The sequence below is a fragment of the Erpetoichthys calabaricus genome, chromosome 8 (genome assembly GCF_900747795.2).
Source record: "Erpetoichthys calabaricus chromosome 8, fErpCal1.3, whole genome shotgun sequence".
In the NCBI taxonomy this organism is placed as follows: Eukaryota; Metazoa; Chordata; class Cladistia; order Polypteriformes; family Polypteridae; genus Erpetoichthys; species Erpetoichthys calabaricus.
The window spans coordinates 6,697,529-6,715,671 of record NC_041401.2 but is presented as its reverse complement, the minus strand read 5'-3'; the positions used below and the strand labels follow the sequence as shown (position 1 = coordinate 6,715,671).

At 45.1% G+C, this 18,143-nt stretch overlaps 1 protein-coding gene across 4 annotated transcripts in view; it reads left to right on the top strand.

Annotated features, from left to right (window-relative positions):
- pde1a (phosphodiesterase 1A, calmodulin-dependent) overlaps positions 1–18,143 on the top strand; it is a 517,554-nt gene that overhangs the window by 458,466 nt on the left and 40,945 nt on the right. For all 4 annotated transcript variants that reach the window (XM_051930634.1, XM_051930635.1, XM_051930636.1 and 1 more), the window contains 4 exons: positions 7,342–7,467; positions 9,617–9,718; positions 9,802–9,922; positions 10,512–10,593. In XM_051930634.1, coding sequence (XP_051786594.1) covers positions 7,342–7,467; positions 9,617–9,718; positions 9,802–9,922; positions 10,512–10,593 — 431 coding nt within the window. The remainder of the gene's footprint in view (positions 1–7,341; positions 7,468–9,616; positions 9,719–9,801; positions 9,923–10,511; positions 10,594–18,143) is intronic.

Sequence of the window (18,143 nt, the reverse complement as noted above, 5' to 3'; positions counted from 1 at the left end):
ACATCTGGCATAAAAGGAACACAGCATTTCAGAAAAAGAACATCATACCAAAAGTAAAATATGGTGGTGGTAGTGTGATGGTCTGGGGTTGTTTTGCTGCTTCAGGACCTGGAAGGCTTGCTGTGATAGATGGAACCATGAATTCTACTGTCTACCAAAAAATCCTGAAGGAGAATGTCCGGCCATCTGTTCGTCAACTCAAGCTGAAGCGATCTTGGGTGCTGCAACAGGACAATGACCCAAAACACACCAGCAAATCCACCTCTGAATGGCTGAAGAAAAACAAAATGAAGACTTTGGAGTGGCCTAGTCAAAGTCCTGACCTGAATCCAATTGAGATGCTATGGCATGACCTTAAAAAGGCGGTTCATGCTAGAAAACCCTCAAATAAAGCTGAATTACAACAATTTTGCAAAGATGAGTGGGCCAAAATTCCTCCAGAGCGCTGTAAAAGACTCATTGCAAGTTATCGCAAACGCTTGATTGCAGTTATTGCTGCTAAGGGTGGCCCAACCAGTTATTAGGTTCAGGGGGCAATTACTTTTTCACACAGGGCCATGTAGGTTTGGATTTTTTTTTCTCCCTAAATAATAAAAACTACCATTTACAAACTGCATTTTAAACAAACCTCCTATGACGAAAAACAATTTTGGACGGCGTTTTCCCTTGCCTGGACGCGGGTCACCGGGGCCCCACTCTGGAGCCAGGCCTGGAGGTGGGGCTCGATGGCGAGCGCCTGGTGGCCGGACCTGCACCCATGGGGTTCGGCCGGGCACAGCCCGAAGAGGCAACGTGGGTCCCCCCTTCCCATGGGCTCACCACCTATGGGAGGGGCCAAGGAGGTCGGGTGCAGTGTGAGTTGGGTGGTGGCCGAAGGCGGGGACCTTGGCGGTCCGATCCTCGGCTACAGAAACTGGCTCTTGGGACGTGGAATGTCACCTCTCTGAAGGGGAAGGAGCCTGAGCTAGTGCGCGAAGTTGAGAGGTTCCGGCTAGATATAGTCGGACTCACCTCGACGCACAGCTTGGACTCTGGAACCAATCTCCTTGAGAGGGGCTGGACTCTCTACCACTCTGGAGTTGCCCCCGGTGAGAGGCGCCGAGCAGGTGTGGGTATACTTATTGCCCCCCAACTTGGAGCCTGTACATTGGGGTTTACCCCGGTGGACGAGAGGGTAGCCTCCCTTCGCCTTCGGGTGGGGGGACGGGTCCTAACTGTTGTTTGTGCGTATGCACCGAACAGCAGTTCGGAGTACCCACCCTTTTTGGAGTCCCTGGAGGGGGTGCTAGAGGGCATACCTTCTGGGGACTCCCTCGTTCTGCTGGGAGACTTCAATGCTCACGTGGGCAATGACAGTGAGACCTGGAAGGGCGTGATTGGGAGGAATGGCCCCCCTGATCTGAACCCGAGCGGTGTTTTGTTATTGGACTTCTGTGCTCGTCACGGATTGTCCATAACGAACACCATGTTCAAGCATAGGGGTGTTCATATGTGCACTTGGCACCAGGACACCCTAGGCCTCAGTTCGATGATCGACTTTGTGGTCGTGTCGTCGGACTTGCGGCCACATGTCTTGGACACTCGGGTGAAGAGAGGGGCGGAGCTGTCAACTGATCACCACCTGGTGGTGAGTTGGCTTCGATGGTGGGGGAGGATGCCGGTCAGGCGTGGTAGGCCCAAACGTGTTGTGAGGGTCTGCTGGGAACGTCTGGCAGAGCCCCCTGTCAGAAGTAGCTTCAACTCCCACCTCCGGCAGAACTTCGACCACATCCCGAGGGAGGTGGGGGACATTGAGTCCGAATGGGCCATGTTCCGTGCCTCTATTGTTGAGGCAGCTGACCGGAGCTGTGGCCGTAAGGTGGTCGGTGCCTGTCGTGGCGGCAATCCCCGAACCCGCTGGTGGACACCGGCGGTGAAGGATGCCGTCAAGCTGAAGAAGGAGTCCTACAGGACCCTTTTGTCCTGTGGGACCCCGGAAGCAGCTGATAGGTACCGGCAGGCCAAGCGGAATGCGGCTTCGGTGGTTGCTGAGGCAAAAACTCGGGCGTGGGAGGAGTTTGGGGAGGCCATGGAGAATGACTTTCGGACGGCTTCGAGGAGATTCTGGTCCACCATCCGGCGTCTCAGGAAGGGGAAGCAGTGCAGTGTCAACACTGTATATGGTGGGGATGGTGCGCTGCTGACCTCGACTCGGGACGTTGTGGGTCGGTGGGGGGAATACTTCGAAGACCTCCTCAATCCCATTAACATGCCTTCCAATGAGGAAGCAGAGCCTGGGGACTCAGAGGTGGGCTCCCCCATCTCTGGGACTGAGGTCACCGAGGTGGTCAAAAAACTCCTTGGTGGCAGGGCCCCGGGGGTGGATGAGATACGCCCGGAGTTCCTCAAGGCTCTGGATGTTGTAGGACTGTCTTGGCTGACACGCCTCTGCAACATCGCATGGACATCAGGGACAGTGCCTCTGGATTGGCAGACCGGGGTGGTGGTCCCCCTCTTTAAGAAGGGGGATCGGAGAGTGTGTTCCAACTACAGAGGGATCACACTCCTCAGCCTCCCTGGAAAAGTCTATTCAGGGGTCCTGGAGAGGAGGGTCCGTCGGAGAGTCGAGCCTCGGATTCAGGAGGAACAGTGTGGTTTTCGTCCTGGTCGCGGAACAGTGGACCAGCTCTATACCCTTAGCAGGGTCCTGGAGGGTGCATGGGAGTTTGCCCAACCAGTCTACATGTGTTTTGTGGACTTAGAAAAGGCATTCGACCGTGTCCCTCGGGGAATCCTGTGGGGGGTACTCCGAGAGTATGGGGTACCGGCCCCCCTGATAAGGGCTGTTCAGTCCCTGTACGATCGGTGCCAGAGCTTGGTCCGCATTGCCGGCAGTAAGTCGAACCCGTTTCCAGTGAGAGTTGGACTCCGCCAGGGCTGCCCTTTGTCACCGATTCTGTTCATAACTTTTATGGACAGAATTTCTAGGCGCAGCCAGGGTGTTGAGGGGGTCCGGTTTGGTGGGCTCAGGATTGGGTCACTGCTTTTTGCAGATGATGTTGTCCTGTTTGCTTCATCAGGCCGTGATCTTCAGCTCTCTCTGGATCGGTTCGCAGCCAAGTGTGAAGCGGCTGGGATGAGAATCAGCACCTCCAAATCCGAGACCATGGTCCTCAGCCGGAAAAGGGTGGAGTGCCCTCTCAGGGTTGGTAGCGAGATCCTGCCCCAAGTGGAGGAGTTCAAGTATCTCGGGGTCTTGTTCACGAGTGAGGGAAGAATGGAGCGTGAGATCGACAGGCGGATCGGTGCGACATCCGCAGTAATGCGGGCATTGCATCGGTCTGTCGTGGTGAAAAAGGAACTGAGCCGCAAGGCGAAGCTCTCAATTTACCAGTCGATCTATGTTCCTACCCTCACCTATGGTCATGAGCTATGGGTAGTGACCGAAAGAACGAGATCGCGAATACAAGCGGCTGAAATGAGTTTCCTCCGCAGGGTGTCTGGGCTCTCCCTTAAAGATAGGGTGAGAAGCTCAGTCATCCGGGAGGGGCTCAGAGTAGAGCCGCTGCTCCTCCGCATCGAGAGGAGTCAGATGAGGTGGCTCGGGCATCTGATCAGGATGCCTCCTGGACACCTCCCTGGCGAGGTGTTCCGGGCATGTCCAACCGGGAGGAGGCCCCGGGGAAGACCCAGGACACGCTGGAGGGACTATGTCTCTCGACTGGCCTGGGAACGCCTTGGGATTCTCCCGGAAGAGCTAGAAGAAGTGGCCGGGGAGAGGGAAGTCTGGGCATCTCTGCTCAAGCTGCTGCCCCCGCGACCCGACCTCGGATAAGCGGGAGACAATGGATGGATGGATGGACAAACTGCATTTTGTGTTTACTTGTGTTATATTTGACTAATGGTTAAATGTGTTTGATGATCAGAAACATTTTGTGTGACAAAAATGCAAAAGAATAAGAAATCAGGAAGGGGGCAAATAGTTTTTCACACCACTGTATATATATATATATATATATATATATATATATATATATATATATATATATATATATATATATATATATATATATTAAAAATGGCAGCGATCCCAGCACTGACCCCTGCTAGGTCACCACTCTTAACATCAGCTAGTTCTGATGAGGTTCCTCGCACCTTCACCCTCTGCTTCCTGTATCTGAGCCATTTCTGCACCCATCTAAAAACATCACCCTGAACTGCCACTTCTTTTAGTTTAATGCCCACCCTCTCATGTGGCACCTCATCAAAAGCTTTCTGAAAGTCCAGATCAATAACATCATCTGCTTCACTTTGATCGTATCCTTTGGTTGTCTCCTTATAGAATTCCAGTATCTTAGTAAAACACGACCTCCCTCTTCTGAGTCCATGCTGACTGTTCACTAAAACATCTGTCCTTGCCAGGTGTTACTCAATCTTCTCCTTAATAATTCCATTAATTTTCCTGTGATGCAAATTAAGCTTACTGGCCTATAGTTGATTGGTTCTGCCTGATCACCCTTCTTATCTGACAGGATAATATTTGCCATTTTCCAGTCCTTCAGAATTTCCCCAGTGCACAGTGACTTCCTAAAAATACGCGTTTAGAGTTTATATCTGTACTCGCTAGCCTCCTTAAGAGCTGTGTACTAAATATGATCTAGTCCTGGTGATTTGTTTGATTTCAGTCTATTTAATCTATACAGTGAACCCGCGTTTATCACGGTTAATCCGTTCCAGACTCTACCGCGATAAATGAATTTTTTGCGAAGTAGGATTCTTTATTTATAAATCAAAAATTTTTGGAAATAGAGTATAGAAAACCTGTTTACGACCTTCTAAATACATTTTTTAACATTATTAGAGCCCTCTAGAAATGAAATAACACCCTTTAGTCACCATTACACTCGTATTACCCAATATATTAGACAAAATAAGACATATTAGACGTTACAAATATCATATTATTATTGTACTGTACATTTAATTACACACACACACACAATTCTTACACACAACCACTAACCTATGAAGGCACGAGCTCAGTTGGAGAGTCTTCAGGTGGTGCAGTATCTTCAGCAGGTGCGTCGTTGTCTTCTTCCGCTGAAGAAGTACTAGGAGTAGGCAGTGGATGTCTGGGTGCGCGGCTGAAGAACATCTTGATAGGCAGTTGCTGGCACTGTCTTTTCATATGCGTGAGGAGGCTTTTGTAGGGTATTGCCATCTTTGATCATATCCAAGAGTTTCACCTTCTCCTGGATGGTAAGCATCTTCCTCCGGCGCTTAGTTTCATTGTCAGAAGGCTTAGAAAAAGCAGCACATTTAGGAGCCATCGTGGGGCTTAGATAAAAGTTCTCAGAAAACGCACGCATAGTGACGTAAGCGTGTATGAGAAAAAATCGCGATAGAGTGAAGTCGCAAAAGTCGAAGCGTGATATAGCGAGGGATCACTGTACTGCACTTCTCTCTCTTCAATTTCCAAATCCCTCAGTACCTCCTTAGTAGTCCCTGTTACCACTGGGAGGTTATCTACTTGCTCACTTGTGAAGACCTCAGAAAAATACAAGTTTATTGCATCGGCTATTTCACTGTCTGTATCTTTTAATTCCCCTTTACTGTTTCTGATGCACTTCACCTCCTCCTTGACTCTTCTTTTACTACTAAAACACTGGAAGAATCTCTTAGGGTCATTTTTCACCTTATCTGCCCTATTCCTCTCTAACTGCTTTTTAGCCTCCCTGATATCCTTCTTAATGGTTGCCCTCATTTGTCATACTCCTACAATTCACCATTGTGTTTCTATTCTGTCCACCTCCATGTCACCTCCATTTTCTTCCTTAAGTGGCAGCAGCCATTACTCCTGTCCTTGCCATGTGATGCTCAATCTTGTCCTTAATAATTCCTTCCATTAATTTTCCTGTGATGCACGTTATGCTTACTGGCCTGTAGTTGCTTAGATCAGCCCTGTCACCCATTTTATATAACTGGATAATATTTGCCATTTTCCTGTCTTTTGTAATCTCCCCTGTGCGCAGTGACTTCCTTTAGTTATCTGTTCAGACATGCAGTCAGAAGTTGGATACTCGTCAGTCTTGTCCGTACTTTTTCCGGTGTTGTGAGGTAGATTAGTCGATTCAAGTGTGTTGAGTGCTGAAATCCGCATCTTGTGTGGCTCTTCTTTATGAACTCTATCAATGGCAGTACTTTTGATGGAGTGTGACACCTGAATGATGTGATGGCAGCCATATTTAATAATTCTTTGCATTTCTATAGCGCTTTTCTCACTACTCAAAGTGCTCAGCAATTGCAGGTTAAGGGCCTTGCACAAGGGTCCAACAGAGCAGAGTCCCTATTGGCATTTACAGGATTCGAACCGGCAACCTTCTGATTGCCAGTGCAGAGCCCTAGCCTCAGAGCCATTTGTGCCAGTATGCTCACCACACATTAGCTATTAGGTAGAGAAGGGGTGGGAGATTCTTAGCCAATCAGAGACGGGATGATTAGAGGGCCAGAACGGTCTGGTCATGGTGGTTTGCTTAGCCTGGACACCGGGGTGCACACTACTCATTATGAAGGATGCCCAGAGATCTTTTATGACCACAGAGAGTCAGGACCTCAGTTTTATGTCTCACCCGAAGGACAGCACCATTTTTACAGCATCACTGCACTGTGGCATTGGCAATCACAATCCGACTACAGGTTAAGCGCCCCCTGCTGGCCTCACCAACACCTCTTCCAGCAGCAACCCCGTCTTTTCCTGGTTGGCCGGGCATGAACAGGATTAGCTTCAGGAGGATGACCTCTTCTGAAGTGCAAATGCTGTGGCTACTGTAATTATTTTTTTTATTGTTATGTATTTCAAATTATTACTCTCTATTCGTTAACCTCTTATTTATTTTTCTATTTATTCATTTACAGTTTAATTCTTTACCTGTTGTGCACTTGTCCTGTGTTTATGCATTTGTTGCACAGTGGCCCCGTGATTTTGTGCCACTGTATGGATGAGATGACAAAAAAGCCATTTGATCTGACTTGCATTTACTTTTTAATTTATCCTTGTGTTATAACATTACATTTTCTGTCTTCATTCCACATATAAACTTTAAAATTTTTCTTGACCATCAATATGAGCTCCCTGGAGTAAGTAACATATAAAAAAAATATATCCATTTTTGAGTGGAATATTCCTTTAATTCTGCATTCTGGCTAAATTGTATTTACTTTGTAAATGCTAAACTGCCACAGCCAGGGCCACTCACCTTAGTCATTATTAAAAATAAAAATATTACTGTATAGCTGATCTGGTCAGGTAAACCTGTGAACGACTGCAAAAGAGAGTGATGACAGCAGTGCTTATTTGTGCAGGTCAGATGTGGCAATTTTGTACAACGACCGATCCGTCCTAGAAAATCACCACGTAAGTGCAGCGTACAAGCTGATGCAAGAAGATGAAATGAACATCCTCGTCAACATATCAAAGGACGACTGGCGGTAAGAGGAGCTAAATGGCATAGCATTGTTATTGTTGTTGTTGTTGTTATTTGTTATTATGATTATTGCCAGAACCCCTTCCGTAGAACACATGACTCCTGTCCTTCAGCAGCTTCACTGGCTCCCTGCTAAATACAATATAATACAATACAATTTATTTTTTGTATAGCCCAAAATCACACAAGAAGTGCCGCAATGGGCTTTAACAGGCCCTGCCTCTTGACAGCCCCCCAGCCTCGACTCTCTAAAAAGACGAGAAAACACTCCCAAAAAAAAAACCTTGTAGGGAAAATGGAAGAAACCTTGGGAAAGGCAGTTCAAAGAGAGACCCCTTTCCAGGTAGGTTGGGTGTGCAGTGGGGGTCAATGCAATACAATACACAGAACAGAACAAATCCTCAATACAATATAAAAATAAACATTTTACAAGTACGGAACAGTATTTAACAGTAGATGATATCACATAATATGATTTGGATTTGTTTAGAGTCCTGGAGACCTCAACCATCAAGCTGCCTCCCCAGGGCCGGATTAAGAGCTTTGGGGGCCCGTAGCACATTTCAGATTTGGGGGCCCTTTTGGTCTGCATCATCTGAAGTTTAGATTCTGAACAGTTCAAACCGGACTAAATAATTATTTTACTCTCGATTATAATAAGAAGCTTATAATATTTATGTGAATTTTATGTGTTGGGCCCCTAAAGTTTTGTTGTGTAAGAAATTTACAGTTTAAAAACGTAAAGATAATATTTTTAAAGACCAGTTTTTCAATGCTACACTTTTTCATTAAATATTGGGTCCACCATTTGGGGGCCCCCGAAATTGCGGGGCCCGTAGCATATGCTACATGTGCCTATTGGTTAATCCGGCACTGTGCCTCCCCCATTTGGCCATTCCACGGCTGAAATAGTGCTAATCTGATGAAAGGACCCCTCTTTCCCTCGATTCCTGCGAGCCTCCATCAGGGATGACTTTACCTTAGGCAGGCAAAACAACTTGGCAGGTGGGCAGTGGCACCAAGTGCCACATTTGAGTACCAAGAAGAGAAACAGAAGAGGTGAGGGTTAGTAACAAATTCTAACTATCATGTTACTTCTGTTTTAGTGCTAATGACTAACAACAGAGATGCAGTCTGTACAGTTAATCAGCAGCTCTAGTCAGGGTGTGCTAAACTGAAGTAGTGAGTCTTCAGCCGGGATTTCAAAGCTGAGACCGAAGGGTCATCTCTTATAGTAGCAGGCAGACCACTCCACGGCTTTAGGAGGTCCTGTAACTAAAAGCTCGACCTCCCACTGTTGTTTTTGTTAGTCCTTGGGATCATAAGTAGACCAGCATCTTGAGATCTTAATGTACGTTCTGGTTTGTAAGTCATGATAAGTTCAGATAAGTAAACCGGACCTCTGTTGTGGAGCCTCCAAAAGTACCACAAAAGTGGGTCAGGGACTTCTCTGACCTGCCCTGAAGTGACTCACACCTCAGTGCACTCCAATACAACACAACTTGTGTAGTGTTCTTCACTGAGTGCAGGTGCAGAGCACTGTGGACAATTCCAAGTTAAATTATGGATGATACTAATGACTAAATACAGAACCATTGCACATAAGTAATTAAACATAAATGGAAAACCAACAGTACCTCTCCATTAATTCATTGGTGATCTATGGCCAGTTGACAATGGTGGAGATTAAAATTTTACAAGAGAAACTCAACAACAAATCACAGTCCTGGAGATCTCAGCCAACTGGAGGCTATAGTTTTTATTTTTTTGTATTTTTTGTTTTTCTTAAGCTGTTGTGTCTGCAGATTGGATAAAGAAATGAGATCCTAGCTAAACTTTCATCCAGTCACGGTTATGAACCGGAGGGTGAAACCTCATTAGCAACACTCCTGGAAACATGGAACGTGACCCTAACGGTAGACCCAAAATTTTACAACGAAAACAGTAAAATATTTCAACATTAATTAGAAGCTGGCACAACTCCAGAAATGAATCCTGATCTTGACATAGCCATTTGGCATGGGATTTGTAAAAGCAGCATTAATGTTTCTGATATGCCATCTGTTGGAATGGAACAGACACACGGACACTGATCCTTTTATTAAGGTAGACACCATATATGTACTGTGTAATCTCATTTTCTGTTTCTGTAGTGAACTCCGCACTTTAGTCATTGACATGGTGCTGGCGACGGACATGTCCTGTCATTTTCAGCAGATCAAAACATTAAAACATGCCTTGCAGCAGCCAGAAGGGTAAGTTTGGGCTTCTGTTTCCTTCTCTGTTTTGGTTTCACTCGCACTGACACGTGTCTTTAATTCCGACCATTGCACTCCAGGATATTTAAGGCCAAAGCCATGTCCTTGATGTTGCATGCAGCTGATATCAGCCATCCAGCGAAATCCTGGGAGCTTCATCAGCGATGGACGACGGCCCTGATGGAGGAGTTCTTCAGACAGGTCTTGTATTTTCAGTCTATCACTGATTTGATGTGGTACAGCACGTCTATTCCATTGTGTTATAACATTCAGTAACTTTATGCTCTTTAATAGGACTTTATACTTTTTATTTTTCTTGAGCCTTTTCATTTTGTAGTGAATAGCTGTTGAGTCATTACCTTTTGTGTTCTACTGCATCGCCATTTTGTGCCACCATTTTGGGTTTCAATCATTATCTAGCTAGTAATTTCTGGGCGAGATTACAAAGTGTATGGATAATAATCCTGTCTAGGATTAATCAGTTGGGACTGTCATAAAATATATATATTTATTTAGGGGGTGCTAACAGACCAAAACCCAAAATACTCCCCTTGTGGCCTCCATATTAAACAGCATATGTGGTGGAACCTTTGTGATGGCATTCCAACTGGTGTCCAACATTTCCTTCTGGCCAGTGTTTTTACATGCTGCTCACCTGCTAGAATGACCCCACCTTGTCTTTGGCCAGAATTCTGTTGTTGCTGTCTTCTCCCCCTCCTTCTCTTGCAGAACTGAACTTTTCTGTTTATCCCATTTTATTTTCTAACATGTGTGTTTTTCATTTTTTCAGGGAGACAAGGAAATTGATCTTGGCCTGCCCTTTTCTCCTCTCTGCGATCGCAAATCCACGATGATAGCCCGGTCACAGATAGGTTGTACTGATTTTCTTACCTTTGCATTGTCTTTCTCTTTGTTCTCAAAGTACTTATTATTTAAGAGGGTCAGCAAAGCTCGCCTCCGTTTTGAAAAATTCAAATTGTTGTTATGTGCCCAAACGGATGGACTGGCACCGCAACTGGGATGTGGGGAGAGACTCTTGGCTCAGCCGGCAGTATACTTGGAGGCATAACCCGGCAGGGATGGTTTTCAATTATTATCCCAGTCGGAGTGAAAGATTAAGGGATGGATTTATGGGGGGGCTGGGGGTATATCACCAGCACAATAGACCAATGTTTCCCAATGTTTTTTTCTGTAACCAAACACATCCCGTGGCACACTATTGTTCTACTAAGCACAAACACATATTTTCACTCATGTGTTCAAGTGTCCAAAGGAATGGGACTATCGGAGAGGCTGTTTAAAAAAGTAGCTTCGAGATTAGCATTCGCAGACATGCCACTTAGTGAGCACCTGGTTGCATCTCCCAGCTGTCTCATCCTTTTTCCTGCCCCTGTCTGCCTCAGATGCAACTCTTATGCCCACTATCCACCAACCCTGTCAGACTCATTGGAGACCACACATCCAGGCAGATGGACTCTAGCAGCCTGGAGATGCGTCCAAAGTGCTCTGAGTGTTGTGTCTGCCACATAGCGATCATGGAGCTGCTTTTATGTCAGCTTCTCTAGGTAGGCCTGTCCCCCTCAGACAGGTCTCAACCACCTGCACTACACTAGTGCTGCCATGGCACACCTGGGTACCTCTCATGGCGCACCACTGTGCCCTGGCAAACTGGTTGAAAAACACTGCAATAGACAACAGTGCTCAGTCCTAGTATGGACTACAGACATGAACAAATTTGTGGTACCTCTCCACGAAAAAAGCAGAACTCACAATTGTCTCTGAAATAACTTGAAAGTGACAAAAGTTATTGGCAGCCATCATTGTTTATTGCATATTTAACAAAAATTAGGCTTTGTTTTGGAGTTTTAATTCATCTGAATATTTAAATAGAACATTAGAACAATCTACACAAGAACAGGCCATTCAGCCCAACAGAGCTCACCAGTCCTACCCACTTAATTCTTCTAAAATAACATCAAGTTCAGTTTTGAAAGTCCCTAAAGTCCTCCTGTCCACCCCACTACTCCGTCATTTATTCCAAGTGTCTGGGGTTCTCTGCGTAAAGAAAAACTTCCTAATGCTTGTGTGAAATTTACCCTTAACAAGTTTCCAACTGTGTCCCCGTGTTCTTGATGAACTAATTTTAAAGTCACCATCTCGATCCACTGGACTTGTTCCCTTCATAATTGTAAACGCTTCAGTCAGGTCACCTCTTAATCTTTTTAAAATAATAACACAATTGATGGGAATCCTTAACATAATATTTGGCCACACAAGCAGAGACTCCTGGAGCTCTCCATGACACTTCTGCACCTTGTTCACAGGTCGTTTGGCCCACTCGTCCTGAACAAACTGCTCCAGGTGGGTCAGGTTTGAAGGGGGTCTTCTCTGGACTGCATGTTTCAGGTCTTACCATAGATCTTCAGTAGGATTCAAATCAGGGCTCCTAGAGGGCCACTTCAGAATAGTCCGATATTTTGTTGTTCGTCAATCTTGGGTGCTTTTTGCTCTGCTTTTTGGCTCCTTATCCTGTTGGAGGATCCTTGACCTGCAACTGAGACGGAGCTTTCTGACACTGAGCAGTACGTTTCGCTCCAGAACGTCTTGATAGTCTTGAGATTTCATTGTTCCCTGCACAGACTCAAGGCACCCCATACCAGAAACAGAAAAGCATCCCCAAAACAGAACTGAGCCTCCTCCATGTTTCACGATAGCTATGGTGGTCTTTTATTTGAAAGTTTAATTTTTTCATCTGTGGACATAGAGCTGATGTGACTTGCCAAAAAACTGAAGTCTTGTCTCATCTGTCTAAAGGACCTTCTCCCAGAAGCACTGTAGCTTGTCAATATTCATTTTAGTAAATGTCCAGTCTGGCTTTTTAATGTGGAGTGCTCCTGGATCGTCTTCCATTGAACCCACGGTCACTCGAACACTCGACACTGATGAACCTTGACCTTGTAGTTCAGCTTATATCACTTTGGAAATCATCCTTAGCTTTTTCTCTGCCATTCTCAGTATTCTTCTGTCCATTCTGGGGTCAATTTTCCTCTTGTGGAGGTTGGCTACAGTCTTATGGACCTTAAACCTCTTCATAATATTTGAAATCGTTGTCACAGGAACATTAAGCTGCTTGGAGATGGTGGTCTTCTAGCCTTCTGCCTTTAACATGCTTGTCTCCTCAGACAACTCTCTGCTTTGCTTTCTCTGGTCCTTGTTCAGAGTGGGACACGCGATCATACAAAACATCAGAGTGATGACTTTTCTCCATTTAAATAGGCCAAATGACTGATTGTGCAATTGGAGACTTGTTTGATATGATTTCAAGAAAACGGTGAGTTTGAACAATCACTCACATCCAGTTATTTAGGATATTTTCTTATGGGTTCCACCAAAGGAAATCTCACTATGGTGAGAGATTGTTCAACAGTGTTGCAGCATAGCATTCAGGTTCATTTGAACTTGGCTTCAACTAGACCAGGGAGAACCTAACTCGATCTTTGCGACAATCTGTGCCTGTAGGTTTTTGTTCCAACCAGATTCATCATCAGTGACAACAGCTGATAACGTTGATCAAATTTAATTAACTGGTATTTTTGTTTCCTCTTCTCTTATTCTACATTCAGAAAAGCACCACAGCATGATTTTTATATTTATTAGACATTTAGAAATACGAGGTGAGACACAAAAATAACCGGATGGGTAAAAAAAAATAATATTTATTGATGAATTTCAGCATTCTAAACCTTGTCACCTTCTCTAAACTCCCCCTCCTTAACTCTACACCACTCCATACGTATCTTCCATTGACTGAAACAGCGCTGGAAGTCTTCTTGCTTGAGTCTCTTCAACGGGCTTCTGTCTTCACTTCATCCATTGAAGAAAAATGTGTTCCCTTCAGGTCACTTTTGATTTTTGGGAACAGCGAGCTAAACCAAGCGAATAGGGAGGAGGATCGAGGGACAGGAATGTTTTTGTCAGTCAAAAACTGCTTAACGGAAAAACCATTGTGCGCGGAAGCGTTGTCTTGGTGAAGCACACCTCCTCCCCGACCAAACTGGGCGTTGAACGTCCTCCATATTTTCTTGTCCTTCCTTGAAATATTTGTGCCACTCAAAACCTTGTTTGCGAGACAAACTGTTATCACCATACACTGTTTTTATCATTTCATAAGTTTCTATGGCCGTTTTGTTCAATTTCGTGAGAAATTTGATGTTGATTCACTGTTGGATTTTTTTCACCCGACATTGTCGCTGCAACTCATGTAGCGATTGTTGTGTAAATACTGACTGGGCTATTCACAAGATACACCTACTGGTGGCGGTTTGAGAGGACATGTAGGAGGGGATATACTTCTATGATTCACATTCGGCCGACCTCCAGACGGTTTTCCAGGAAAGTCCCAAGCTGAGTCCAGTTATTTTTGTGTCTCACCTCGTATTTCTATTTTTGCTATAGATTTAAATGCTTAGCTCTCTTTTGCTGATTTCATTATCTTTTGCCCGTTTTCTGTGCAGTTTGCTCCCTTCATTATATCTTAATAATTACAGTTAACAACGAGCAGAGCAGACACCCAGGCAAACAGCACTGAATCACGAAAGGCTACAACTACTTTAGCATCAGACCCACTAATCTTATACAGGGCTATTCAAAGTGAAAGAGCAGATTTCAAAAATTTATTTCAAACAAATTGTGTAAGACAGAGACACATTCCACACATTATTGGATAGAGGAAAGTTCAAAGATAGATAGATAGATAGATAGATAGATAGATAGATAGATAGATAGATAGATAGATAGATAGATAGATAGATAGATAGATAGATAGATAGATAGATAGATAGATAGATAGATAGATAGATAGATAGATAGCGCTTTGAGTACTGAGAAAAGCGCTATATAAATGTAATGAATTATTATTATTATTATTATTATTATTATTATTATAGATACTTTATTAATCCCAAGGGGAAATTCACATACTCCAGCAGCAGCATACTGATAAAGGAACAATATTAAATTAAAGAGTGATAACAATGCAGGTATAACAGACAATAACTTTGTATAATGTTAATGTTTACCCCCCCAAAGGGTGGAATTGAAGAGTCGCATAGTGTGGGGGAGGAACGATCTCCTCAGTCTGTCAGTGGAGCAGGACGGTGACAGCAGTCTGTCGCTGAAGCTGCTCTTCTGTCTGGAGATGATTCTGTTCAGTGGATGCAGTGGATTCTCCATAATTGATAGGAGCCTGCTGAGCGCCCTTCACTCTGCCACAGAGGTTAAACTGTCCAGCTCCGTGCCTACAATAGAGCCTGCCTTCCTCACCAGTTTGTCCAGGCGTGAGGCGTCCCTCTTCTTTATGCAGCCTCCCCAGCACACCACCACGTAGAACAGGGCACTCGCCACAGCCATCTGATAGAACATATGCAGCATCTTATTGCAGATGTTGAAGGACGCCAGCCTTCTAAGGAAGTATAGTCGGCTCTGTCCTCTCTTGCACAGAGCATCAGTATTGACAGTCCAGTCCAATTTATCATCCAGCTGCACTCCCAAGTATTTATAGGTCTGTACCCTCTGCACACAGTCACCTCTGAAGATCATGGGGTCCATGAGGGGCCTGGTCCTCCTAAAATCCACCACCAGCTCCTTGAATTTGCTGGTGTTCAGGTGTAGGTGGTTTGAGTCGCAACATTTAACAAAGTCCTTGATGAGGTTCCTATACTCCTCCTCCTGCCCACTCCTGATGCAGCCCACTATAGCAGTGTCGTCAGCAAACTTTTGCACGTGGCAGGAATCCGAGTTGTATTGGAAGTCTGATGTATATAGGCTGAACAGGACCGGAGAAAGTACAGTCCCCTGCGGCACTCTTGTGCTGCTGACCACAATGTCAGACCTGCAGTTCCCGAGACGCACATACGGAGGTCTGTCTGTAAGATAATCCACGATCCATGCCACCAGGTATGAATCTACTCCCATCTCTTTCAGCTTGTCACTAAGGAGCAGATGTTGGATGGTGTTGAAGGCGCTAGAGAAGTCCAGAAACATAATTCTTACAGCACCACTGCCTCTGTCCAAGTGGGAGAGGGATCGGTGTAGCATAGAGATGATGGCATCAAAGTTTGGTCCTATGGTCCTTCACCATGTGTAGCACGACAAACATCAAAACAGTAGACCATTTCTTGCTACACACGAGTCTACCGGTCCCTAGTTACTGAATTCACAGCTTCCTTAATTCGATGACGCAAATCTTGAAGGTTTGTGGGCATAGGTGGAACATGCAGTCTTTCTTTAATGTACCCCCATAGATAAAAATCGCAGGGTGTAAAGTCTGGAGACCTGGGAGGCCACAGACGATGAGCAAGATTTTGTTGTCCGTCTCTTCCAATCCATCGTCCTGGAATGGTGTCATTTGGGTAACTCCAGACCTCCAAGTGGAAATGAGGTGGGACACCATCTTGCATGAAAAGGAAGTCAGTGCTCGGTGGCTGTGACGATGCGGGTTCTGCTCCACGCTCCCATTTTACTTTCGGGAGTCCTTGAACCCAACACCGTCGGTAATGTTACCGATGAGCTTGGCAGTAAGGCATAACAAATGGAGCAAGGGGATGGTGTAAAAAAGTGCCAAGTGCTTTTATTAAAAACAGCCAACAAAACAGTATTCAAAATAAATAAGTGCAGTATATCACAGTTTCTTCAATAAATAATCCAGTAAAAACAGAAGTGAAATAGTGGAGGTTAAAACAATAAATAAATCCTTTAAAACGAGGTTAAAACAATGGCTGGAAACAGTCTCTTTAAAGTTCAAAGCACAGTGCCTTCCTTTACCTGGCACTCCCCTGCTTCTCCCATCAGGCTTCTCAACAGGGCAGTCACCCTTCCTGCAGCTGACCTTCTTTCCATTCCTGATCTGGAGGCTTCCTGATCCCTGGCTTCGGTTGCGCTTCCTCCAGACCGAGACTTGGCTTTTCCCCAACGGCCAGGATGCTTACATTGTGGAATCCATCACTCAAGCCTTCCGACTCCCACTGTCTACCACGGCAAGCCATCCTTCTGCTGGTCACTCCCGCTCCTCACAGAATGCTCATCGGGAGCGACCACTACCAACTACCCTAGGTGTCGGCCAAACACCCCACTAGGGCTCACTGTCCAGCTGCCTACGAGTGCTCACTCGCTCGCTCTCTCTCTTTCTCACACACTTGCTTTCTGCTTTCTTCCTCTGCAACCTCTGCCTTTCTTTTCTTTGATTTTGTTTTTCAGCCCTGCTAGCCGCCTCGCGCTTCTGTTTAATATTACGGGGACGTGGATCAGCTGTGGCAATTAGCAGCTCCCGGGAACAATCACGGATGCAGATGAGTCCTCACCTGTGCACTTAAGTGAGAATCACCTGTATCACGAATTCCCCAAGAACTACTCCACCACACACCACGCCCCCTCGCTAAACTTCTATCTATCTATCTATCTATCTATCTATCTATCTATCTATCTATCTATCTATCTATCTATCTATCTATCTATCTATCTATCTATCTACAATTAGGTCCATAAATATTTGGACAGAGACCATTTTTTTCTAATTTTGGTTCTGTACATGACCACAATGAATTTTAAATGAAACAACTCCGATGCAGTTGAAGTGCAGACTTTCAGCTTTAATTCAGTGGGGTGAACAAAACGATTGCATAAAAATGTGAGGCAACTAAAGCATTTTTTGAACACAATCCCTTCATTTCAGGGGCTCAAAAGTAATTGGACAATTGACTCTTTGGCTATTTCATGGGCAGATGTGGCCAAGTCCGTCGTTATGTCCTTATCAATTAAGCAGATAAAAGGCCTGGAGTTGATTTGAGGTGTGGTGCTTGCATGTGGAAGATTTTGCTGTGAACAGACAACATGCAGTCAAAGGAGCTCTCCATGCAGGTGAAAGAAGCCATCCTTAAGCTGCGAAAACAGAAAAAACCCATCCGAGAAATTGCTACAATATTACGAGTGGCAAAATCTACAGTTTGGTACATCCTGAGAAAGAAAGCAAGCACTGGTGGACTCAGCAACGCAAAAAGACCTGGATGTCCACGGAAGACAACAGTGGTGGATGATCGCAGAATCATTTCCATGGTGAAGAGAAACCCCTTCACAACAGCCAACCAAGTGAACAACACTCTCCAGGGGGTAGGCGGGCGTATCGATATCCAAGTCTACCATAAAGAGAAGACTGCATGAAAGTAAATACAGAGGGTGCACTGCGAGGTGCAAGCCACTCATAAGCCTCAAGAATAGAAAGGCTAGATTGGACTTTACTAAAGAACATCTAAAAAAGCCAGCACAGTTCTGGAAAAACATTCTTTGGACAGATGAAACCAAGATCAACCTCTACCAGAATGATGGCAAGAAAAAAGTATGGAGAAGGTGTGGAACAGCTCATTATCCA